The sequence below is a fragment of the Passer domesticus genome, chromosome 2 (genome assembly GCF_036417665.1).
Source record: "Passer domesticus isolate bPasDom1 chromosome 2, bPasDom1.hap1, whole genome shotgun sequence".
In the NCBI taxonomy this organism is placed as follows: Eukaryota; Metazoa; Chordata; class Aves; order Passeriformes; family Passeridae; genus Passer; species Passer domesticus.
This window is the reverse complement of record NC_087475.1, coordinates 100,491,190-100,515,678: the sequence shown is the minus strand read 5'-3', so window position 1 is coordinate 100,515,678 and position 24,489 is coordinate 100,491,190. Positions and strand designations below refer to the sequence as shown.

At 47.3% G+C, this 24,489-nt stretch overlaps 1 protein-coding gene across 10 annotated transcripts in view; it reads right to left on the bottom strand.

Moving 5' to 3' along the window:
- Nucleotides 1–1,894: 1,894 nt before the first annotated feature.
- The window catches only part of ZYX (zyxin), a 29,284-nt gene continuing 6,689 nt past the window's right edge, over nucleotides 1,895–24,489 (bottom strand). For 2 of the 10 annotated variants that reach the window (XM_064409993.1, XM_064410000.1), the window contains exons 2-10: nucleotides 10,605–10,865; nucleotides 6,756–6,955; nucleotides 5,685–5,777; nucleotides 4,882–5,382; nucleotides 4,433–4,574; nucleotides 4,179–4,348; nucleotides 3,843–4,021; nucleotides 3,461–3,581; nucleotides 1,895–3,081 (exon numbers count right to left, since the gene is read on the bottom strand). In XM_064409993.1, coding sequence (XP_064266063.1) covers nucleotides 2,971–3,081; nucleotides 3,461–3,581; nucleotides 3,843–4,021; nucleotides 4,179–4,348; nucleotides 4,433–4,574; nucleotides 4,882–5,382; nucleotides 5,685–5,777; nucleotides 6,756–6,955; nucleotides 10,605–10,865 — 1,778 coding nt within the window. In that variant the 3' untranslated portion in view covers nucleotides 1,895–2,970. Of the gene's footprint in view, nucleotides 3,082–3,460; nucleotides 3,582–3,842; nucleotides 4,022–4,178; nucleotides 4,349–4,432; nucleotides 4,575–4,881; nucleotides 5,383–5,684; nucleotides 5,778–6,755; nucleotides 6,956–10,604; nucleotides 10,866–11,323; nucleotides 11,470–11,631; nucleotides 12,883–13,916; nucleotides 14,008–14,118; nucleotides 14,440–24,489 lie in introns of those variants that run through there. The other 8 variants (XM_064409992.1, XM_064409995.1, XM_064409996.1 and 5 more) reach the window with 8 other exon arrangements.

The following is a 24,489-nucleotide window of genomic DNA, read 5'->3' as shown; positions in this document are numbered from 1 at the left end:
TATTAAAAATCAACCTGCTCTGGTTGACCCTGCTCTAAGCAGGGAGGTCCCCTCCAAGTTCAAGTGTTAGGAGCTGCTGAATCAGCTGGCCTGGTAGAGAAAAGGCTATTCAGTTCCATGTCCTCAGGGTACAGCCAGTAGCAAGCCTGAGCATGTATTCCCAATAGGCACTCCCCCACAGAAAATCCCCAAGTCTATAATGTGTGCATGTCTATAAACACACACACTGTACATGACTGGCCGGAGGCAGAGAGCAGAGCAGACATGCAAGCACAGCACAAACAGCCTAATCCTCTTCCCAGCTCTGGCTGATCAGGATGAACCTGTTAGAGGGAAACACATACATGTACACGATGGATCCCTCTAGTGCCCGAGATGAGCCATCCAGCAGCTGGCTCCAAGCCCTGAAGCCGGAGCTGCTCTCCTCAGTTGCTGGCTCAGGATATACGAATCCTCAAGGCCTGCAGCCCTGCTGCAGTAGTGGGCGTGCAGACATGCACACACACACCCTGGAGCTCTTCAGAAGTCAGCCTCAGACATTGGCTCTACCCAGCACCTGGCTCCAGGGCTCCCTGGTCTCCCAGTGTCCTCGCACACAGATGCAAACTCTTCTCTTTCAGCCTGGTCTCCAGGCCCAGGAGTAGCTCCTGGGAGCTTGAGCAGCTCACTCCCACATACCTTCATAGAATTTAGCCAGACCCACAGCCATGCCACATCCTGGCTCTCAAAATCTCTTACCTTACTCACCAGCTACTCTGACTTGATGTTGCTGGCAATAGCACAAGGACATAGGCACCCACACAATATGCATGCACTCACGTCTGTCCAGTTGCTGGCATTCAGATCCACTTGCACTGAACAGATCGCATGCAGAGAACACCAAAAAGCTACCATGAAGGCAGAACAGATTACACTGATGACACACAGGGCATGACCAGACAAGTGTACTGTGTACGTGCAGCTACCTCCTTCTGTGCCCTCTTCCTGTCAGTTTTTCCCCATGGCACTTCCCATCCTTGATCACTCCCGTTTCCTGTGTTTCATCTCCCCCTTACACATCCCATTTCCCTCAGAGGGGAAACCCCCCTTTAATCCACAAGGTAATCCCTTCCCATTGACTCCACTGGATAGGTCTCCTACCCAAGGCTACACCAAGGCTATGGTGCTCTGACAACTCCGGGAAGAGCAGAATTAATGCTTCTCTATCCAGCGTTGTTCTTTCCTGCACTCCTTGGTGTTTGTGGGCACAAGCTTTTAATAACATGGTCTAGAAACAACTTCTCACAGCAATGCTTACAAACTAGCAATAAACTACAGTAAGAAAAATAAATGGATGATTTATTCTCTACTCATTCTGTAGAAAACCTTAAGACATTTACTGGATCAATTTGCAAGGAATCATTAAAGATTTTCCCGAAACTGGCAAGAGATCAAGAGTAGGTTTCAGGTCTCTGAAGTGTACGAACATTAGTGCTTACCACAAAGAGGAGTTTCACCTGCAGTGACTGTCACAGTACTGTAAACATCAAGCACAAACACTTTCACAGAAGCAATAGTTAGGGGTAAAGCAAAGTGTGCACTTTTATTACAACCCACTTCCATCTCGCTGGAATACCCATCTCTGAGTGACATGTAAAGCAGACTACAATATTGCTGTACTGAACTGCAATCTTGCACTGTTTTAAATGAGAGCTACTCTTCAAGCACAAAAAAATAGAAGTCTGGAGACCAAGAGGTGAAGAGAGAAAAGCCATGTTCAGACTCCTGATCTCTGGAGGCTGGGTGGAATAGCATTATATACATTTGGCAATATATACAAAAGCTGTTCAATGGCAGTTCTACTGCCAAAAACAGCAATTCTCATGGGTGGCTGAACAAACACAGCAGATACAGGTTAATGGAAAAACCACACATTTTATTGAATGCAAACAGTATTTGGACAGGGCTGTTATTCAAAATGTTTGTTCAGTTTGAAAGTTTCTAGTCCAGGAAATGGGGCTCAGTGCAGTTAACACGCAGAGCCAGACAGTACATTGCAATTGCAAACTACACTGCAGCTTTCACTGACAGCAGTGAAAGAAACCCTACTGGAACAGGAGACATTTCTCAGTCTGCTGAATCCTCATCCACACACTGAGACGCCTCCTCACCATGTGCTGCCTGTCCTTATGACGGTCTTTATTTGTAAACATGTATTCTTTGGACTGCTTTGCTACTCTGGTTCCCAGCCTGGCTGTCCAGAAACCGCACTGGGAAGCAATTCATTTTGGGAAGGGGAAGAAGATTTTTTTTTTAAGTTTCCAGACTCAAGAGTAGTATTTCAAACACTGCCAGTTTAATCTGGCTAAGGAAAAAAAAAAAAGACAAGACAGCTAATCAGTAAAACCCATTAGAGACAGAAAAGCTACAGCAGGTTAGCTTTTTCCAGCAACAGTAACAGATTCCCACTACTTTATGCCTCCACACTCTAACCCAGGTGAGTGAGCAGGCAGAGGAAGACATCCTAATAATGAGGTGTCACAAGACACAAAACACAAGACAAGTGGTGCCAAGATGCAGGCTTCCACCTTCAAGTCAAATCATCGTTCTTGGCTCCACGGAACTGAAGAATGCTCTCAGCCCTTCCCAGCACCTGCCACCAGGCCCTTCTTGCTTCTTCCACCAGGCGGTGGTGGAGGTCTGATCTTTCTCCTCCAGAGTCTTGAGGGAACAGCAATTGTGCACTCACCTTGATCACAGCCCCCAGCCTGGAATACACTGTGGCCAGGAAGCGGTGGTAGGAGAAGAGGTCCTTTCTTGGTGGGTGTGCAGAGTGAAGTCTAGGAGCAGTGAATCCTACATGAGTGAAAAACTGCTGGCATAGTCTCCGTTGGTAGCAGTCTGCCTTGTCAGGCAGAGGGGTAGGACAATCGCAGGGAGGGGAGAAGTACTGAGTGCAGGAATCTTGAGGGAATGCCCCCTCCAAGCTCCTCAGCGCGTTGTTTTTGCACGGATGGTGTGACACTTGATACACAGCACGTGCCCATCCAGAGGAAAGCACCCATTCTCATCTGCTTCAATGGACAAGGGCTTCCCACAATCCTGAACAGGAAGAGGGAGCTCAGTGATGGCCAAGAACAGGGTGAAGGAATTCAAGGACATAAGAAATGTCCCCAGAGGGTCAGGACAATCACTCCCAGCCCACTGCTCTGTCCCTGGTGGTGCTAGTGGGAGATGCTGTTTTGAGGGGAGAGAAATCCCAGCAAGTTCCCCTCCTACAAACAGCTGATGTATTGGGGTGTTAGAGAATGCAACAACCCTGCATAGTCCCCGAGTTCATGCCTGTGAATATCTAATCTTTTTCTGAACACTCTTCAAAAACACTCCAGATTCATTCAAAACAACTTCAGTGTTTGGTCAGCCTAGACAACAAAGGTGATGGGCATGGGAGACATGGGAGGAGTGGGGCCATCAGGCTTACCTCACACTTGTAACATTTCATGTGGAAGTTTTTCTCCAGTGCAACAACACGCACTGTCTCATCCTTTCCAGGCTCTGGCATGATAGGTTCACTACAGACTGAGCAGCGTGGAGCATACTTCCTGCAACACAGAACCATGGAGAAGACCATGACCACCATTGTGACATTCAAGGCAGGCTTCTCAGTGACATTCAATGGCATTAGCAGCAGAGGAATAGTAAATGTTTAGGTGGAAAGACATCTTCATACTTTGCTGACTCATTTTTAACTTCATGTCTGACAGATGACATGGGCAACCCAACCTCATAATGCAGCAAAAACAAGCAGGTGTGAGGGTATCTGCCCTCTCTCATACAGCACATGCACGTGGCTCTCTCCATACCTGTGGTAGTCATCCACACAGTGAGGCTGGTTGGACTGGTCGACAATAAAAGAGGTCCCCTCCAGAGGGGTATGGCACATCACACAGGTGAAGCACTGGGGATGGTATGAGTTACCAGTGGCCTTCAGCATCCGGTCTGTGATGGTCTGCTTGCAGACACTGCACTTTTCCAAGGTGCTCTGAGCCCAAAGAAAACAAATAAGATACCTTAATCCAATCTCCCACCCCTGTGAGGCTACACCACAGAAAGCAAAGATGGAGGGAGGAAGGGAAAGCAAGAGAGAACAACCACAGCGAGCTCAGTTCTCTCCAGCAGCTTTCACCCCAGTGACTCACAGCATAGCAGTCCTCGCAGAAGGGCTTCTCATCCACATTGTAGAACTGCTGCCCCTGCAGCTGCTTCTCACATTTGAAGCAGGTGAAGCATTCCACGTGGAAGAGGCGGTCCAGGGCCCTCACAGCTGGCTGGGTTCGTGACAGGGGCTTCCGGCAGAAGCCACAGAGCTCTGTCAATGGAAGAGGAAAGGGATCAGGAGAGATGAAAACCCATAACAGTCTTGATCCTACTGCTGTCCATTGAAGGCACGCACCAGAAGTTGCAGCCTCTGCTGGGTGTGGATGCTCCATATCCTTCATTAGTTTCTGGGTCAACTTCTCCAGCTCTTCTACCTCCTTCATTGTCAGACAGGAATTCCCCCTAGGTGGATCTGCGCTGGAACCTGTGGGTCTATGCTGCAGGAAGAGGAAACATTAAACCTCAAAGACAGACTCCCTCCCACCTTGTCCCTAATTAACCTATTTCCCTAGCCTTTACAGGTCCTCTCTGTTCATCTCTAGGAGCAATCTGCCATCCACTGTGCTTGATTCTTCCCATCTTCACATGAAGTCCTACTCCTCTGCACTACAATCTCTATAGTTACATCTCTCTTTCAGATGGGTAACAGCCTCCCACAGCCTGGGGCAGATCCACCCTCATCCTCTCAATTTCACTCCCACTGTGCCTGTCCAAAGATACCAGTCCCAGGGCTCTTTCCCTCACCGTGTCTCTTGCAGCAGCAGGTTGTTCTGTTGGGCGTGGCTTCTCCTGCACTTGGGGTTTTTCCCTCTGCTGGGCATAGATGAAATTGGGGGGCTGTGGTCGAGAGGAGGGGCCTGAAGATGAAGGGGCTGTGAACTGAGTCTGAAGGGAGGCAGGGTATCTTGTAGAATTTGAGGAAGCCATTGGAACATTGTCACCTGATTTGGACACAGACTTAGGAGAGCCAGCAACAGGAGATGGGGTGAATTTAGGCTGAGCAGAAAGGAGAGAGGGGGGTGGAGGGACTGGTGCTTGGGGCTCCTTGCATTGCTGTGGGGCTGCCCATGGGGTTGGGGTCGGGTTCAAATCCACTCCAGGGGACTTGAAAGATGAGCTTCCACTTGGCTTTGGTGTGAACTTAGAAGGAAAGGAATGAGGAGTATCTTTGGGTGCAGATGGTATTTCCACAGGGGCTTTTGGGGCCAATGGTTTCTCCAGAGAACCTGTGGATCCTGGAGTTATCTGTAAAGAGAAACGGCAGAGAGAAAACAGGCAGGTATCAGCACAGTGGAAGAGAAAATACGCCATCTATAGCAGTGCATCAGCCAGCAGCTACCCCAGACCCAGAACATGAGGGGTTTCCACACTTGTGACACGTTTAGCAGTACTGACAAGTTGCAAGAGCCATGTTTTCCAGTCCTTCACCAACATATCTGTGCTATAGTTTATCCACATACTTTAATCTTCAGTAGCACCTTTCTCACTACCTCTGTTCAGCAAACGAGTCACCTCTTCTTCCACCTGCAACACTCTGGACAGCTCACCCGGGATTTGAAGGGGTCATTCTTCTCCATGTCATCCAACATTACAGACAGTGAGTCAATCTCAAGATCAGTGCTGTTCATCTTACCACGTACCTACACGGCCATCCATAAGGAAAAAGGGAGCAGAGCATGTTACAGGACCAGCCACAGAAATGGGTGTATCATTCTCTTACAATAGCATATTTTGATACTTTGGACTGTGGTACAGATCTGCTCCTTGCTTTGAATGGATGAAAAGCTGGTGAGGATGAAGAGGACACAGTCTCCAAGGTCTATAAACAGTGGGAAAATGCACAGCCCAAGGAAGCTCTCAGACAGATTTAGGTGGGAAAAGACATCTGGACGTCTGTAGTCCAGCACTCTGCTCACAGCAGGGCTAATTCCCAAACAACACGAGGCTGCTCAAGGCCTCATGCAGATGATTTCACAACATTCCCGATCATGCAGGTTCCCCAGTCTTTCTAGGCACACGTGCCAGCAGCGAGCCACTCCTGGAGTGGAAGACAGTTTTCTTCTGTCCAAGAGGAATTTCCCTTGCCACAACTTCTGTCCATTGTCTCTTGTTGTGAGCCCTCCTTTAAGTATTGCAGACTCCAGTCAGACCCCTGCCTTGGCAGCCTCTTCTGCTCCAACCCCCAAAGGCTGCTGTGACCTTTCACTAGATTACATCTCATTCAGTATTCCAGAGCGGTTATTATACTGAAGAGCCCAAATGGATGCAGTCCTCCAAGATGCAGCCTCACTAGCACAGAACGGAGGAGCATCCACAGTCCTCGTCCTTCTCTCCCAGGTGCAGCCCAGCGTGTGGCTGGCCTTTACTGCCACAAGGGAGCATTGCTGGCTCACATTCAACTTTTGTCCACCAGGAACCCCGGGTCCTTCCCCACAGAACTACAGCCCAGCCAGCTGACCCTAACCTCTGCTGGTCCACAGGCTGGTAGCATTTCCTGCTTTCCCAGGTTCTCAGGGCTTCCTGCTTCTGAAGCAGGAGCTCTGCTCTGACAGTAGCGAGCTGCTGTCCTAAGTCACAGAGCATCACACACAAACCACACTTCCTTGGACCTCACTCACCTGTGGGGCAGGAACCTTGCTCACAGGTCCTTCATCAAACATTGGTGGAGGAGGAGGTGGTGGAGAAGGAGGAGAAGGAAAAGCTTCATCTGGGGCTGGTGGAAAAGGTTCTTCAAAGGGTGGTGGGGGTGGTGGAAATGCACAGTTTGAGGAGAAGCTTGCATCCTCTTCAGGTGGAGGAGGAGGTGGCAGCAGCAGGTCTATGGGGAAGAATGAGAATAAAAGTGACTTCAGATCATTTCTTACTCCTAGCCAGGAGGGGTCTTGAAGGTATTGCAGCAAGCAGGATCATAGAGTCACAGAGTGGTTTGGGATGGAAGAGACCTTAAAGAATACCTAGTTTGAACTTCATTGCTATGGGCAAGGATGCCACTCGCTAGATCAGGATGCTCAGGGCCCCACCCAGTGTGAGCTTGAACACTTACAGAAATGGGGCACCCACCTCTCTGGGCAACCTGCTCCAGTGCCTCACCACCCTCTGAGTGAAGAATTTCTTCCTGACATCTAATCTAAACCAGCCCTCTTTCAGTTTAAAACCCTTGTCCTTTTACTATCTGTACACATAAAATCTCCATCTCCTTCTTTTTTATAACCCCCTTAAGATAGCAGAAGGACACAATGAGCTCTCCCTAGAGCTTTCTCTTCTCTAGGCTGACAAACCTCAGCTCTCTTCCTAAAAGAGGTGCTCCCACCCTTGCAGCAGCTTTGTGGTCTCTGGATTCACTCCAACAAGTCCACATCTTGCTTGTGCTGAGGACCCCAGAGCCTGATGCAGCATTCCACGTGGGGTCTCACAAGAGTGGAGCAGAGAGGCAGAATCCCTCCCCCATCTGTTGGTCACACCCCTTTCCGATGCAGCTCAAGATTCCATCAGCCTTCTGGGCAGTGAGTGCACACTGGTTTCCCTGTGCTCACGAGATCTCAGCACCCATCAAGGACAACTGAACTCCACAGGCTGTTTTTCACCTTGTCCAATGCTTTTCATAATGATTTAATCTTTCCTCAGTAGTTGCTGCTATTAGTCACTGGGCAGAGTTCTTGTATACTTGGGAAATATATCTCACTATGGTCTTTGTCTCATTCTTTCCTCATTTGTCTCATTTGCTCCTTGTCTCATTCCTTGGTCCCCAGCACACCCTTTTCTTCCCAGTAACTGGCTCAGATTACTGAACACAGGGCAGCATACATGGAATGCCAGTGGACAACTCGGGACCCTGGAGAGCCTGTGTTTTCACACAAAAATAAGCTAGCATGTCAAAGCAGCATCGTAAGCACTACAAGAAACAAGTGGGGGAAAAAAAAAGCAAACTGGACCCCTTATGTGTATTAAGAGTCTTTGAAATATGTTTGTTTTTCTGGGGGATAAAACCAGCTTTAATTTTTGAGGCTGGTATGGCTTCACACCCAATATACATTATGGCATAAGAAATTTTCCAAAACTCTTTTAAGCAGGCTGAAAAGCACCAGAGCACCTCAGTTTTCTAGAAAACCTCATTGCTTCCACCTATTCATATTTGCCAAAGATGCCCAACAGGCAAAACCAACCATTTTCTACTACAACATGGACAAATAAATGGGAATCCTCTTCCCTTCACGACGTAGGGAAGAAAGCGTCCTCGTATCAACCACACAGCAAAGAACATCTAAGATGAGGAGGTGTAATTTCCACATGCCTTCTTCCAGACCCACCTCTCTTCCTACTGCTAGCCCCAGCCAGCAGTAGGGTGAAAGACCAAACTTTTCACTCCAGCTACTCCAAGTGCAACTTTTGACAGCAGTCATCAAATTGTCTCATCTTTACATCCAGCTGTTGTCAACATGCTTTATAAGGACTTCTCATCTGTAACCTAAGGGAGACAATACTGCCCTTTTAAAAATGAAAGCCAAAATTTTATTAGCCTGTGGAATGCATAAACTGCCCTGGTATGCAACACCTCTTCCAAGCAAGCCTTCTTGTGCTGTAGAAATTCTGCTGGGGGGAGAGAGTAATACTATGTTTTGGTTTTTTTTCTTTGAAATTACAACTTGGGCTCAAGCTTGTACATGCTTGCCTTTTGGTTTATCAAAACCATAAGAAAAAACCCTGATCTGTTGTCACATTGTTTCAGATGCACTAAGAACCTGTTTTATGAATTATTCACAGGACAAGAAAGTTCCCCATAAAGTTGTTATACCAGATTTACAGAATAATCAATACTAAATATAACATTTCTACAGCAATACTAACTTAGCCACCCTGTCATTTAAGACAAAGAGTCCAACTGCAACAGCTCTGTATCATACTACATTTTGTTTGGGGAGTATATAAGAAAGGCACAGAAGGACTGAAGATATGCACAAGAGGAGGATCAAATCAGATGCATTTCTCTCATGACTGAGTTTTGGTGGCTCATCTGTACTTCAGCTGTCTTGCTGGCAGCCCTTACCCAATGATGACACAGCAGCTTATGACAAATGGCTCTTCTGCTAGTTTTTCTGTCTAGTTACTCCATAATGCCCACTTTAACGATAGGAGAAGCAGAGCAAGCAACACCTAATGCTCCACTCATACTGTAGATTGAAAAATAATTTTTAACATCTGTCTACTTCAGGTAGTATTTGCATCACTTTGAGACCTTTTGACAGACACATCCCTAATCCAGACAAGTTTTTCCAGCAGAAAATGACAAGTCCTAAGACAGGACCTTGGTTTCTACAGACACAACATTCCAGCCAACAACATACAAGAAATAGGTCATTACACTTAGCTGGTACAATTTTAGGACGCAGAAGCACCAGCATGTCCTTGTGACTTCAGAAATGGGAAAAATGGCTTAATCGTTTTTCTCCTCTACGCACAGGACCAGTCTTCCTACCATCAGCTCAGCTGCCCACCAACTTAGCACACTAACCTGGAAAGTATCAGTGTTGCAAGTCTCTGCTAAACAGTGAAAGAAATGAAATTTAAACCAGTAGCTACCATTCTCTGAACACATGGGTCCTGATCAAGGCACACCCTTTACTTGACAGATCCTTGGGGAAATAGGCAGTATCAAGCATTAGCAAAGGGTCCCTACAGAAATTTCTGGTGGCCCCATGCTGATCATGAGTTCAAACTACAGAGTCACACAACCAGTAACCTGCATCTTAAAAGGACACAAAACCAACCAAGCAACAAAACACAGAAGAAAAAAAAAATTCTACCACTGCAGGAAACAAAAAAAGGCCACACAAAAAAAGAAAGAAGTAAGAAAACCACAAAACAAGAAGTCGCTCTACACAGGAAAACCCAACCCAAACCACTAGGAAAAAGTACCAACTGTACAAGCCATACAAACTAAACTCTAAGTCTCATTTCCTGTTTATCATCACTGCCACTATTTTTTCATGCAATTATTTCTGCCTTCTCTTTTCCAGCATCAAAGGTGGCAACTGCCGAGTCCACAAGTACAGTCAGAGATAACCAGCTTGAGCTGGGATCAATCAAGAAGGAGAACAGTGTGATTCATCACGATCAGGGTCAACTTCTCTGCAACATACTTGCTCTCTGACACGCTGGCCAGAAACTGACTGCAATTACACAACTGTGCACCCAGGGAATATTGTGAAAAATCCACTGCATTCCTCCAGCATCAGTGCAGTGCAGGACAGGACAGCCTCCCCCACTCCTTTCCTAATGGAGACACTATGTACTTTGAGATCTCTTTCCAATCCATTTATCTTGTTATGGAACCTACTAGTCTCTACAGCAAGAATATCCATCACTTATAGCAGTTATGCCCCTGTTCTCATATTCAATCCAGCTACAAACCTCCCACCCTGAGAATTCAGAAACGCATATTCACATCTGCCATGCCAGCCTTGACCTACCTTCTGCCAGCAGGGACACGGGTGGTAATGGAATCTCCCCCACCTTCCCTATCTGAGCACGCTGGGCACCAGGACCAGCAGGTGGAGGCAGCGATGACTCTGATGCACCCCCGGCCTTGAAGGGGTTCACCTTGGGCTTAGGGGCAACCACAGGTGCAAACTTCTTCTGTGGGTTGTAGAAGGAAGGGGTAGAAATGTTGATGCTGACTGTGGATGTCATGCGGGTCCCTGGGGCACCTGGGGAGGCCATCTTCTCAGCACCTAGCCGGAGAGAAGAGGGAGGAAACCTACATGAAGTCATCCTTGGGCCAGAGTGGAAATTAATGGAGAAGAGTAAGTGAAACGAAGGGATAGAGGAATTTAACTCAGGCCAGAGGCTGAGGTGCCTGAGCAGTGCACTTACAAGACCAGGACAGAAAAAAAGAACAGAAACTGCAGAGAGCTCGAATGAACCATCACACTTCACCATTTCAACTCAGAATAGCATTAACCACAAATGGGTTCTCGCAACAGAGAAAATCCAATTTCCACTGCACTACAGCCCTGCACCCGTGGTGACCAGAAGGAAGGTGATCCCCCGCACGCCAAAGGATTCCCCCAGAAGTGGAATCAGCATTTCCTCTCCCCCTTCACCCGATAACGCCAGCCGGTTCCTCTCGAGTTCAGCCAGTGGCAGCGCCAGCAATGTCCCGTCTCCCCCGGCATCCCCCACCCTTTACCTCCAGGCCCCTCCATGCCGCCGGAGCCCGCACGGCCGGGCGGGAGAGGGTCTCCCGGAGCTGGGCGATGCCAGCCCGTGTCTCCTGCCCGCTCCGCTCCGCTTCCGCCAGGAAGCGCTCCCCGGATGCCGCCGCCCCCCGCCCGCCGCGGGCAGCGCCTCGGCCGCCGGGCCCAGCCCCGGCCCGCATCCCGCCCCAGCCAACGCAGAGTGCCCGGCGGGCAGGCCGTGCTGGGAACCGCGGGTGTCCGGAGGAGAGGCGCATCCCTAGGACTGCCCCAGTGCTGTGATCCAGGCCGGCAAGCTCACCCGTGCTAGAAGCCTCCATGGAGCCAGACGCTTTGTTGTAAAGCCTGGCATGCCCACAGCCCTCCTAACACTCCAGCACAACAGGGATGCCGTCAGCACAGGGGCTCCGTGCCAGCTTTTCAAGTTGGCATGTCCGAATCAGCGCCCCTCCGCGCTGCCGGCCTCTCCCGCAGACAGTAACAGCTGCTGCCACAGCCAGCCCTGGTGCCACAAACATCCACCCACCCCGATAACCCCTGGCTGCTGGTAAGAACTGCATGCCCCTTCTAAGCGCTCCCACGGCTCAGTGCAGTGTGGCAAGATAAGGCAGCAACCTGTCCCAGCCTCCCCAGGCCACAAGTGTGTGGCAACACAGATAAAGTCCATGCTGCTGAACTTTTCCTTCCTTTTGTGCAGTGCCGGTAAGATGCATACACTTGGACAACTCTTCTGGGAGTTTCAAAAGGAGGATGAGGCCACAACAGTAAGCAGGAGCCAAAAAGCTGTGCTGAGCATTCCTCCTGGATTCAGAATGGGAAAGAGCCAAGGCAGAAGAGTAATTAGCAAGGTCTGTCCTCACTCCTCCAAACTTTTAGGGGTCAACAGGCTTGCCAGTAAGAAGGGGCTAACCAACTCCCTCCGTTCTGCAGTTCCCATCAAGCTTCAGAAGCTTCAGAAGCTGTTAAAAACAGCTCCAGCCTTTCTTTAGAGACTTTTGCCTCCTTCTCCATTATTTCACTAGGGTATATTGAACCACTTGGCAGTAGTTCTACCAGATCTGACAGGATTATGAGCAGAACACTACAGTGACAATGTCACTTCTAATCACGAGGTTAGTCAACACACAGTCTGGGGACATCGGCTGTCTCTCAAAAAAAGCCAGTGGTTTTGCACCCAGCAGCTGCTGTCTCCCTAAACCCAAAGTAGCCCATTTCCCAGTACACTATGTCGCACTTAGGGCACTTGCTGCTCAGGGCTGTCTCCACCCAGCAGCTGCCCCTGCTCATCCTCATTTCTGGTTATTAGTCCACCCACACACAGACCAAACCGGCTGAGAAAGCTTGGCCTTGCAGAGAGTCACCCCCTCCAGCCCTGGAGCGTTGCCAATGCCATCTAAGCCTTACCAGAAACACACAGCTCACACAGGTCCTGTGGCACAGTTTGTGAGAGTTGTGGGAGAGAGTCACACCAACAGAACTAATCTCAAATCTTTCTCATCCTCACATTTACCCCGAGGGGAGAGATTTTTCTACCTGCTCTAACAGCATTTAGGATTACTCAAGTGGAGGTATGAAGAAAGATGCCCCCAAAGGCCACAGTCAGGATACCTGTGCTGCCTCACACACTGTTTCTTTCTGAGAGCAGGAAGAAGTAGGAAGACAGAACCAAGGGACACCTCCTTTAGCAAGAGGATCAATTCCCAGGTCTCACGGTAGGTCTGCCACCTGTTATACATCCAGACAGCTTTCACTTCTTTGATGCCATGACACCACTCTCAACAGCTCTGCTCCTTTCCTGGGGTAGCAAAAGCAGGAGGAACCTGAAGGAGCAGAGAGCCATATGACATTTTTCACTTCTGTCTGTAAAAGCAGTTTGGCAGCAGCCATGCTGGGAGCCCCTATAGCTCCACACATCACATCTGTACTTCTCCATCGGCCAAGTTCCTCCCAACTGAGGAGAGTCAGAAGAGAACAAAAAAAAAAAACCAAAACCAAAAAAAAACCCCCACCAAAATAAAAAATCCCCACAAATAAACAAGAATATTAAGAACAGATTAAATGGATTCAGGAGTTATGCTGCTTTTCATCCAGAAAGTTCTCCCAGCCTGCACCAAAGTTACAAAGCTTCAAAGAGAGCAAAGTCTATCAGCTATGCAAGCTGCAAGGTAAAGCCTCAGAGCAGCCGGGCTGGGGGAGGAGGTTATTCGCAGCTAGTAACTTCTCTCATGGATGCTGGGTTTGCCTCCTCCCTATGCAAGGAAGGGAAGAAAAACCGGGGGGAAACTCCAAAAAGCTATGCAAACATATTAAAAACATTTGGAAGTTCTACGACTTTGCAAGCACTTTCTCAGGGCGCTCCCAGGGAGGCAGAAACTCATAAATTAGGCAAATTTCATGCACAAAGGGCCCCAGATTCCTCTCTCCAGCACATCTGGAAAAAGGCTCGCGAGGTGTCTCGGTCATCCAAGCTCACACAAAAAAGAGCTTGTCCCGAGCAGAGCCCGGCAGCACCCCCTCCCTATCCCCCCGGGGCTGTGCGGGAGCGCCGAGTCCGCCTCCATTCCACCGGCAGAGAAGAAAACTCACCACACACAGACGAACCTGCTTTTTTTTGTTGAGGGCCAAGCACCAGGCCCCCCCCCGCCCCCCGAACCAGCACCATGAGCGAAGGGCTGTGCTCGAGGCGCAGAGCCGTGCGGGAGGGAGCAGCAGGAAACCCGCACCCCTCCGCGCCACCCCCGGGGCGAAGGACAAAGGCTTTGTCGCCAAGCCGAGCGAATAGACTCACCTCTGGGGGAGTGGGAAGTGCCGCCCCAGCAGTGGGGCTGTCGGGGCCGGGCTGCTCGGCTGCCCCGGCCCGCCCGCCGAGAGCCGCAGCAGCGAGAAGCGGAAGAGCTGCCGAGCCCCGACACTTCCTCCCAACTCGCGAAAAAAGCCTCGCCCAGGCAAAGTTGTTTGACCATAAAAGGCGCGAGGCCGCGGCACAGCTGAGCTCACTCGCTGGGGAATGTGGCAATGAGGTAACGGGAGCCGGGGCTTGCCGGGGCAGCGGTCCCAGGCTCTGCCGGCGGGGAGGGGGCGAGCGCTCTGCCCGCCGGCGGCCGCCAAGGAGATGTGTCTGTCAGGCTGTCCCCCGCGCCCACCCTGGCCGGGCTCGCTGCCTGCCCCCCGCACGGAGAGCCCCGCTCCTCCCGCCTTGCTTAACCTCGGAGCTGCCCCCAGCCCGCGATTTCACTTCCAGTCGCTGAGTTAGATTTTCGGAAGGAATGCGGCGGCTCTGGTGAGTCAGGGTCCCTGCTGGCCTGCTCCCCGCTCGAGCCAGCTGTGAGAGCATCTGACTCACGCTGCCCCGATCTGCCAGAAATTAAAGCAAACATCAGATGACTCCACCGTGCAGAAAAGCGACTTGTTCTCCTTGTACTCGCTGCAAGGCAAACAATATTAGCTGGTTTACATCAAACACTATCCACATGAATTGCTTTGTTGGACCGCCAGTGCTGCACATCGGTTTTATTTTTATCCCAGTGCTTGCTTGGGGCTCAGCCCGCTGTCGAGCAGGGGCAGCCTGACCCAGCCCAACAGAACGTAATTTTCAACCCCAGCCTTTTCTGCTGCTTCTTGCTTCAGAGCCTCTCATGAAGGAGAAGCACCAATAAAGACATTTCCGGTGCTTTGTGCAATCATTGTATTTGACTTTGGGATCTGGCCTTAATATCGGGGTTAATACCCCTACTGCTGCAAGTTCCCTGGAGAATTACTGTATTTGGTAATGCTCAGGGGGCTTGAGGCTTGTCTGCTTCAAAGACTTACCTATCAACACAGGTATCTTTCAGTACTGATAATTTACTTGCAGGTTGAGTGAGTAAGCCACAAACCACACCAGGGACACTCCCAGTCTGCACCGCTGCAGAACTCTCATATAAAGAGAGCTATGCAAAGAGATTAGTCCAAGGTTTAAATCCAGTGTAAACAATTCTTTAATTTTACACATAAAGTTTGTACAAAGAGATTGTATCTTTTATTTAACCAGGTAATACATTGGGAAAAAGTCTGTGTGAGGTTCTTCAGTGTTACATACCATTTGAAAATGCCACCCATAGCAACGCCCAGCACTGAGCATCTCACTCCTTACACAGCTGCAACCATTGAACCACTGATCTATAGTTCTGAATTTCTTAGAGATCTATAGATCTTCTGTAGGTGCTAAATGATCCTGTTTAGTGCTGCTTTTGTAGGCATGGCATCAGTTCTGTTATCCCCCATGAATAATGCACAAAGTAATTATGTAGGATAAAGAATGTATCTCTGTGATGGATCTTCTAGCACTGTCACTTTTCTACTGCAGGAAACCATCCCTCTTGTTCAGGTAAAGATGTCAGTGCAGAGCTAAAAAGAATTCACTGTGTAATTGTGAGCCAAATTCTGGAACATCACAACACACCCTACACAATGAGCCTGATGACGTCAGAGAACTCTGCCACTGTTCCCTGGGCTAGCTCTGACTTCAGAGAAAACAAAGAATGTCTCAGACTGAGATTTAAAAAGTGCTGAGTGAATATTAAAAAAAATAAATCTATGCTTTTATACTTTCTGGTCACATCCCCATAAATCCAGATGCTTGCATGTTTGATTTTCTCACCAGTGTGTTGATGTTAAAAGCTCATGAAGGCAGATCAAGGAAAGTGGGAATAAGAAAAAGAAAAGCAGCCCTCTTAGACATTTTGTATGAACTCCTCACTATGAGGAAACAAATGCAAAACATGTGTTTTGCAGGTTGCATGTGTGAAAGATAGAATTCTCAAATCAGAATACATCAGAATACACAGGGGGAAACGAATCTGATTTTGTGCTTGCCACAGAGTGAATTTAAAGTTCGTGCTTTTGTAATTGGAAATGAAGATTAACTAACTTCTCTGTTAGTTCTGATTCCTGTAGAAAGAAAATAACAATCTCCTTATGTTAACAGTCTCCCTTCATGCAATTATTGGCTTGAAACAGTAAGCATTTTTCTGTTGCAAATGAAAATTAGAGCCTTGAGAGGCACACAGTTGTAGTCACACTCATTAGCTGAAGCAAAATCTTAGTCCTGAAGAGGCATTTAGCTACCTGGGTACAGAGATGGATCAGCAGGTATATTTGGCTTGTGCCAGACCTTGTCATTTCTGGAATTAGCAGCCGTCCTCTGCATAAGTCACTTTGGCCTTTCCATGCCATGAATAAAAATGATCTGGTATTTTGGAGTGTGAATGCTACTGTCACCATGGGTGAAGTGACAGCCCACTACAAAACAGGTGCTGGAGGGACTTAAAACATGCAGTTCTAGCTGGGTGCTTCTTTTGAGGCAAGTGTCAGGAAGCCAGCCAGCCCTGCTACTGGCCCTACAGGCCATCAAATCAAAGCTTAGAAATGCTGAGAGTTCAAGGCAGTCATCTCAGGAAGGCTAATTTTTAAATGGACACAGTTATCGAGAATCTTTGCTGGCAATTCAGTCATGTAACACAATGAGTAAATAAAGAATAAGACCACACAGAAGTGGTGTGGCAAATTCATGTACTGCACTGGCATGAGGTATGTGCTAGCACTGATTAGGTGGCTATAAAATGAAAATAAAAATAGATATAAGAAGAAAAAATTAGTCCTTGAATACAAAATGAAGAATTATTTGCAAGAACACTATTGGGGAATTAAACTTATCGGCCAGAAGATATTTTTTGATAGGCAGGTATAGCTTATGTAGCTGCAGGTGGTTAAATATTTGTTTAAGGTCAGAGGAAAGCAATCTGGAATCTGGACAGGGTGCTTTACTTCTGTTAAAAATGCAAAATGTCTGTGTAATTTCCATCCATATCAACAGATCAATTAGTGCCATTTTATCTCAGCGTGAGTTAGTTAACAGTTAGTGACACCATGCAGGAGCCCATGCTTTTCCTAAGCAACGAAAAGTTCTGACTCATATCTGTGTTGAATCTCTGATGCTTCTTTAATCACATAACTTCTGTTTAGTCTAACCACATTTTATTGATTAATGTTAAATTGCTACTTAATCAGCTTTCCCCATGCTGTATTAAATGCTATGTCTGGGCCAACTGGAAGGGTTGGGAATATATAATGGATCTGCTTTGGTTTCCAGGCCAAGTAGTTGGGCCTGCACAGTCCAGGGCAGGGCCACCTGCAGCAAATTGCCTGCATCCACATGGGCCAACAGATGTTACAGCTGGGTGATCTTAGAGTTCTTTTCTGAGCTGAACAATTCTATGTAATTCACCCTGGTAGGAGGTCTCCTATGATCTGCTGTGCTCCCACAGCACAGCCTCCCCTGGTGTGCTCCTCGCTTCCTCCCTTGAGCCGAGTGTTCTCTGTGTGAAAGACAAAATCTGGCCTAGATTGTCCCCTGCCAGGCTGCTGCTCACACCCCTTGTGGAGGCCATGACGTGTGCAGAGTTGTCTTTTCTGACCAAACAGCAGTTTCAAGTTGGAGCACCTCAGTGCCATTTTGGGCTGCGCGTTGACAGCTGGGTGACACACACAGAGAGCTGTGCTGGGGACACCAGCCTCATGAGACAGCAATCCTTACAAGCCTCATCATCTCCCTGCCTCTCTGCAACTGGCACACAGTCAGGAATGCTATTTGCAAAGGTCATGAGTTCTGGAGACATCCCTGGATGACCAGTGACCCAGGACATACAGCTAGAGCGTCTCTGCTGGTTCTCTTCAGAACCGAGTCTGCTGTGCAAAGCACATGTCAGAAGTGTGTGTCCCCAAGAAAGGGAGCTGTTCAGCAGCTACAGAGAGCCTCTGTGATCTCTGAAAAGGGCCACTCTAGGTGCTCAAATCCCACTGTGAAGGTGCTGCATGGTACGCATGCACATATGTACATACTTCAAAAGGCATTCCACCCACCCACACAGTTAGATTGTCCTGACTAAAACACCAGAATAGGCCAAAAGCTGTAAATAGGAAAAAAAAAAACCCTCAAACCCTTGCTGTGTCATGAAACACTTTTTTAGTGGGGTAAATTAGCCATATACACATAAGAGAGAGCAAAGTATCCCTGTAGCATGACCTATGGCCATGGGAGCAGCCAGGCAGCCAGGAGAATAGGGGACTGGGGTGATGTTTGTCCAGGGAAGAAGCTCCATTTCCAGAAAAGCTGGCAGGTCTTTCCTAGACAGGGGCTCAGGGGCAGGAGGGGCAGCTCCCAGATGAGTTACCACTTTTTCCTTATCTCCTTCCACCAAAATTTCCTGCTGCTTCTCAGCAGGCAGCAGCGTGCAATTCTGTGGCTCCTGGGGCTGGCTCACTGGCAGGCTTCCTTCCCCTCACACAGCCCTCCCACCTTCAGCTCGCTGCTGCTGGGCTCTGTGCCCAAAGAAAGAGATGCAAGTAGGTTGTCCCAGTGGATATCTCTTCCCTCAGGTGCTGCATGACCTGTTGTGCAGCTCTGGAAAGCTGTGAGATGGCTCCTGGTGCATGCCCATGTGTGTGGCTGAGTGTGGATGGCCGCCAGAGCCCATTCTGCTCAGAAAGCTGCCATTTCCACATTCCACGGCATCCCTGTCATTTCCTCAACTGTATGCCCCACCCCTTGCCACCAGCAAGACAAGCAGTGACATATTTGGCTGTTCTGTGGCAAATATTCCTTCTTGTCAGAACTGTCAAAGAAACACATCTGTCAGCCTGCTAATTAAAGAGTTCCTGTGTGTTTCTTTCCACCCAAGTACCATGCTCCCATGGTAGAAGTCTCCTTTCTTCACTTATGTAGAGCTGTAAGCACAGCACAAACAAGCCATGCTCCTTCCTACAAATGAGTTTAATCAGATGTAGGTACTCCTGGGTGTTGCATCCTGGTGTGGATTTAGACAGAAAGTCCCAGGAGTAATTCCAGCGTGTGTCTGTGTCAGGGGGAGGGTGCTGTTTCCTGGGAAAAGGGTTCCATCCTCCCTGTGATAAAAGCTGAGACACAAAAGCAGGTTCTCAACTCTCTTGATCTCATACTGAGCATCCTCCCATGTGGTGCAGTAGAAGTTCTATTGTGGCTTCCCAGGGAAGCATCTGGTACAGCTGCTTAGTACTGGAGGGAGAGAGATGCCAAACCACAGTCCCAGTAGCATTAACCTGGGACAGGATCCTGGTCACTCCAGTCCGTCCCAGTGCTACTATTTCCTTGCATAAGAACTGAGGTAGCCAAATAAGCAGGGACAGTCTCTTGAGACTGCTGTGTCCTGTACTGTGCCTACAGAGATGTGCCATGCATATGCCAGGGCATGCTGGACTTGACAGCACATTAGGAATACACAAGCAGATTGCTCTGGTGAGGAAAAATGAATGTCCCTGCCTCCATTATCTACAGGGTGTGTATCCTGCAGCAAACCGGCCTCTCATAAAACCAAGTAATTATTTAACTCCAGGCTGGAGTCCTGGCAAAATCTAGTATGTACACAGTGTAGATGATCACGGAACCAAGGCCCTGGAGCAAAGCAACAGACCAACCAAACAGACAATACAGGCATATGGTCCAACAGTCTGCTTGGAGAAGAAAAAAAAAAAAGCCAAATGTTATCCACAAGCTGCATAGTAAAACACCATTTGAGTACAGCTTTAAGAGGTGCAGCCCCTCAAGCCCTTACCTTCCAGTTATCCAAAAGCAAAAGGTGTGAGGCTATATGAAGTTTCCTGCAGTTCCCAGGCTTAGTGCATGTGACTACTAGTGCCTTTACTAGTTAATTTACTGATGGTATGAATAAAAGGATGACCAAACAAAAATCTTTGACTGTTTCACGGGGTTTTCAGGAAAATTAGCAGAGCCTTGCAGTGGAGTTACCGTCCTTCCAGTGGCAGCTAGGAGTCTGTGACAAGTGACAACTTATGGGAAAGAGCTGTTTTTTTTCAAGCAGAGTATGATTTTCATTTGGTTGAAAATATAAACTGTAAAGAGGCCTTTCTAAAGATCTGTGCTAAGTTCCTTCTGTATGCAGTAAAGTGATTGAGCATGGTATGAAAGCTACTGAGTGGTTACAGGCCACGAGTGGCAATGGCCAGTAGCTAATCCAAGTGATATTGAGAGATCAGCAGCCACAGTTATCACTCAAAAGGCAGGAGAGGTCCTCAAAGTGTTCCATCTTGTATTACTGAGTCACTGACCATCTGCACATACTCTGGTGAAGGTGCATTTCCTTCAATGAAGGCATTCTTCAGTTGCCTTGATGAAGGTCAATATGATGACCATGGTACTTGGCAAACCTGACCCTTTGCTTTCATGGCTCATGAAAAAAGTCATTTGGAACCTTCAACCTTACCCAAAACACTTCAGTTTCCCTACATACCACTTTAGATATGCATTTGGCCAGATGCAATCTACATGAAGGTCATCTGCAAATACACTTCTTCCCTGGGATCCTTGAGTCCCCAGGTAATATCTGTAACAGTGCTGGCTAAAGGTTGGGAGCAGCAAGTAGTGCAAGATGCCTGGAAACTAAGCCAGCAGAATCTCACCAAGTTGCTAATAAAAATAGGCTCAGGTTATGAGGAGAGCCCTATCAAACATTTTATGCAGTGACTGATGGTTTCAGAGACAGTGTTAGACTTGCTGCTGCCAGAGGAAATGAATGGGATGTTTACAAAGCTATTTCAGTGTTGCTTTTCCTGGGCTTCCCACCAACAGCTTTCTTTCCAACACCTTGGTACATAGTGTTCAATGCCATGGGAAGAATTACTGAGTCCTACCAGCACTAATCCATTTGCTTCCTGTTTATTTAGCCTTTGTGGCCATGCTTTCCAAAAACTGTGTCCTCCCAAGGTGGTCATCAAGTCTCTATCTTTAAGAATATTAAAAAAAGAGGGATCCAGTAAAAATGAGGGCTATATTTGGTTTAGAAGTAAACAATAAAATGTGGATTCATGTAAGAGTGTGTCAAATTTGAAACAGTACAAGAGCCACATATTACATGCAATGTACAGACAAGCATTGCAACCTCAGATATAACACCCTGAAAGGGAAGGAGCTGTCTTAGTTCCACTTGTCACTTGGACACATTGGACAGCCTGCATTTCTCCAATGCAGTAAAACAGCTCCTATTTTCTCCTGATCCAAGAAAGAGGAAATCTGCAGAGAGGTCCAAATTTAAACGCACATACGGGATACTGTCTCCCTCTAATGTTTCAGAAGGAGGCATTCCACAGGAGCTAGACCACGCACTGCTGGAGTCTTCTTAAAGAAGGAGACTGGGAAAGGTAGAGGGTACAGTTCATCTGTGAAGAATATGATGAAGATCTGGTTGATACTGTTCATTGCATGTAACTTCTTAGATTATATCAATGCAGACAGATATCAGCCCTTTGGTGCCAAAAGCCTAAATTCAACTTAATGACCTTAGCTTGCAGTCAAGATTAGAGGGACACTAAATTGTAGACTTTTTTGCTCTTTAATGTTGCATATTCTCAGGCCCCTGGCTTGTTTTTGAGGCTGGAATGACTCCCTCATTAGACTCAGAATTCACTTGGTCTTTCAGTCTGCACTGATGAGAAGCCTATAGTACGCTGCATCCTGCTTTGCTGTCTTAGCAGATTATACCAGAGTCCAAGAGTCTCCACTTGTGTTTGCTTTTGTCTCAGAAATTGTTGTTCTCTAAATCCCTGCACCTCCAAGCAAGGAATGGAATTTCAAGTTACATAGTTGGTGCCTGAAGAATTCCACTCTCCTAAACATAGCAATTATTTATGTGACTCCAGGGACCATGAGAACAGAACTCTCCTCATCTACAATAATTTCAACTCTCTCTCCCAGCTGACAGTAAACTGAGGAAGAAGTGGTAAATATAAAAATATTATGTTATCTTACCTATTGCAGATTAAGATGAATTTTGAGGGCATAGAAAGGAAAAGCAGCCTTCTCTGAGAGCAGAAAAAAGCTAAGAGACTTTGCCTTAGCCCAGTATTGGTACATAGCACCTGCACAGACTGTGTGGTGCAACAGTAAACATTATTATCCTGAGATTTTCTAGTAGCCATCTCTTGAATTGCATTGGTGGATTTCTTTCAAGAACCAGCTATGATTCCAGCAAGGCTGAGGATGGGGTGCTCTTTCCTGAGCTGCTTCTGATAGGTGATGCCTCCTAGCCAGAAGTGCCATCAGGATGTCAAGTGTTACAAGACAGTAAGAAGAAAAAGCAGTGAGGCAGTCCCTTCTGAGACCTTGTTCCTCATATTTCAGTGGAGAACACAGAAAGCAGCAAGGTCCAAATGTGTTTATCAAGGTGGTTGTCAGCAGGCAAAAACATCAGACCTCAGAAGATGGGAATGGAAAGGTCACCTCCAAATAAGCACAGAGGGAACCATCCTGGATCCCACCATATTCCTTATGGACTGCAGCAGAGCAGAGCAGGTAGATGTATTCACATCTTCCAGAAACAGCAGCAGGCCTGACTTGATTCCAAAAATAGTTAGAGTCAATGTTGATTTGCCAGAGCCTACTCACAACAGCTGTGTGCTCTATGCTAGAGAGTAATTTCTGGAGATTTTTTTAAAATAGGAGGGCCATTCTGCCAGTGCATGAGTGAACAGTTTTAAGTCGATATTTTGCTTCAGGATACATAATACTGTCATTATTCCAGACATTAAAATTAGGCAGCAAGGACAGAATCAGTAGCTTTTAAAATACGAAGTACTTTTCTTTGTTCAGACTTGCTTTTAAGGTCTGGGGTATTTTTGTAGGTTTTTATTAAGATCTGTAAAATTACAAAACCACACTGCAGAAAGAAACTCCCCACCTTATTTTTAAAGCAGTTAGTATCCACAGTTTTTCTGAGCTTCTAGGCCCCCATCTCCAATATATCAAAGGGAGAGAGTGAGGAGATGACAACTGATATTTTGTAAGGCTAAAAATATTGTGCCTTTTTGCATAACACTGGGAATTTAAAAAGCACATTTAACTGCTTGCAGATTATTTTTAAAAATGCAGTTTGAGCAACACCACTAGTATAGATTCAACTGACATTTAGGAGAAGGAGCTTCACTGCTGGGAAATGAGACATTCAGTAGAGGATGAAGTAAATGTTTAAAAAAAGGCAAAATAAGGCTCAGACAGCACCAAAGATATTTTCACCCTAATATACAGCTCACATTTATGTCATTGGGGGTGTGTCTTTTCTGAATGCATATCAAGTAGCCTTTTTGACCTTCCAAAGCAACCTCCTCAGACCTCCTCTCTTGTCACTACCTACCTGATGATGAGGAACTTTCACAGTCTCAGTGTCACTGCCACAGGTTCAACAAATTCCTTTTTTACACTCCTGCAAGTTCCTTTCTTTTTTCCTCCTCACTCATTAGCATCTGCCGAGCCCCTCCTGGCAGGGAAGGAGTGGGAAAGAGTCCCTTATCTGAACTCACTGATCTTCCCATTTCACTTGCTGCTGGAAAAGCCCCAGACCATGGCAGAAGAAACTGGAATTTTGGAGCCTGGCCCAGCCTACCTCTAGTCTCACTCCGCGTGAGCAGGCATTTAGCTGGCTCAGACACAAGGTAAGGACATACAAGGATGCAGAATGGATTTATGAAAGATACTTGTCAGGTGGGGGTTGCTGAGTGGGTGAAGTTTGTGACAGATGAGGCAGCCTAGACTTGCAAATTCTTTGGTGCTGAGCTGCAGTTCCAGAGAGTGCTGGGTCTCCTGCTGGAGTGGCAGGTGATGCATGGTCACATGCAGTAGGTCACTGTGCTACGAAGGTGTGGGGGAGATGCTACCACAGCAAGCTGCACCACCACAGCTCCAGATGGTAAATTCTTGTCCTATGTCTTCCATAAAGCCTTGAAATGGGAACTGTACAAAAATGAGATCTTAATATATCTAGAACTCAGCATGACACTTCTGCATGACTCTGCATAAAAACCAAAAAGGGATGAAGATGCTGAGAGAATATTACACTTCCTACTGCAAAGCAGTACTGTTGTTCTGAAAAAACATAAAGCTACAAATTCTTAAGAAAAACTAAAGGAAGGCAAATATCAAGGTAAGTATTGAACATTTATTTCTGTACCAATACTTCAAACTCAGGTGTTACACAGAAAGCTGATTGCATTTTAATAAAATACTGCCAAATTAAGGAAGGTCACACAACAGGGATTTTTGCAGCAAAGCACACATGTGAGTCCTGTCTGTTGTTAA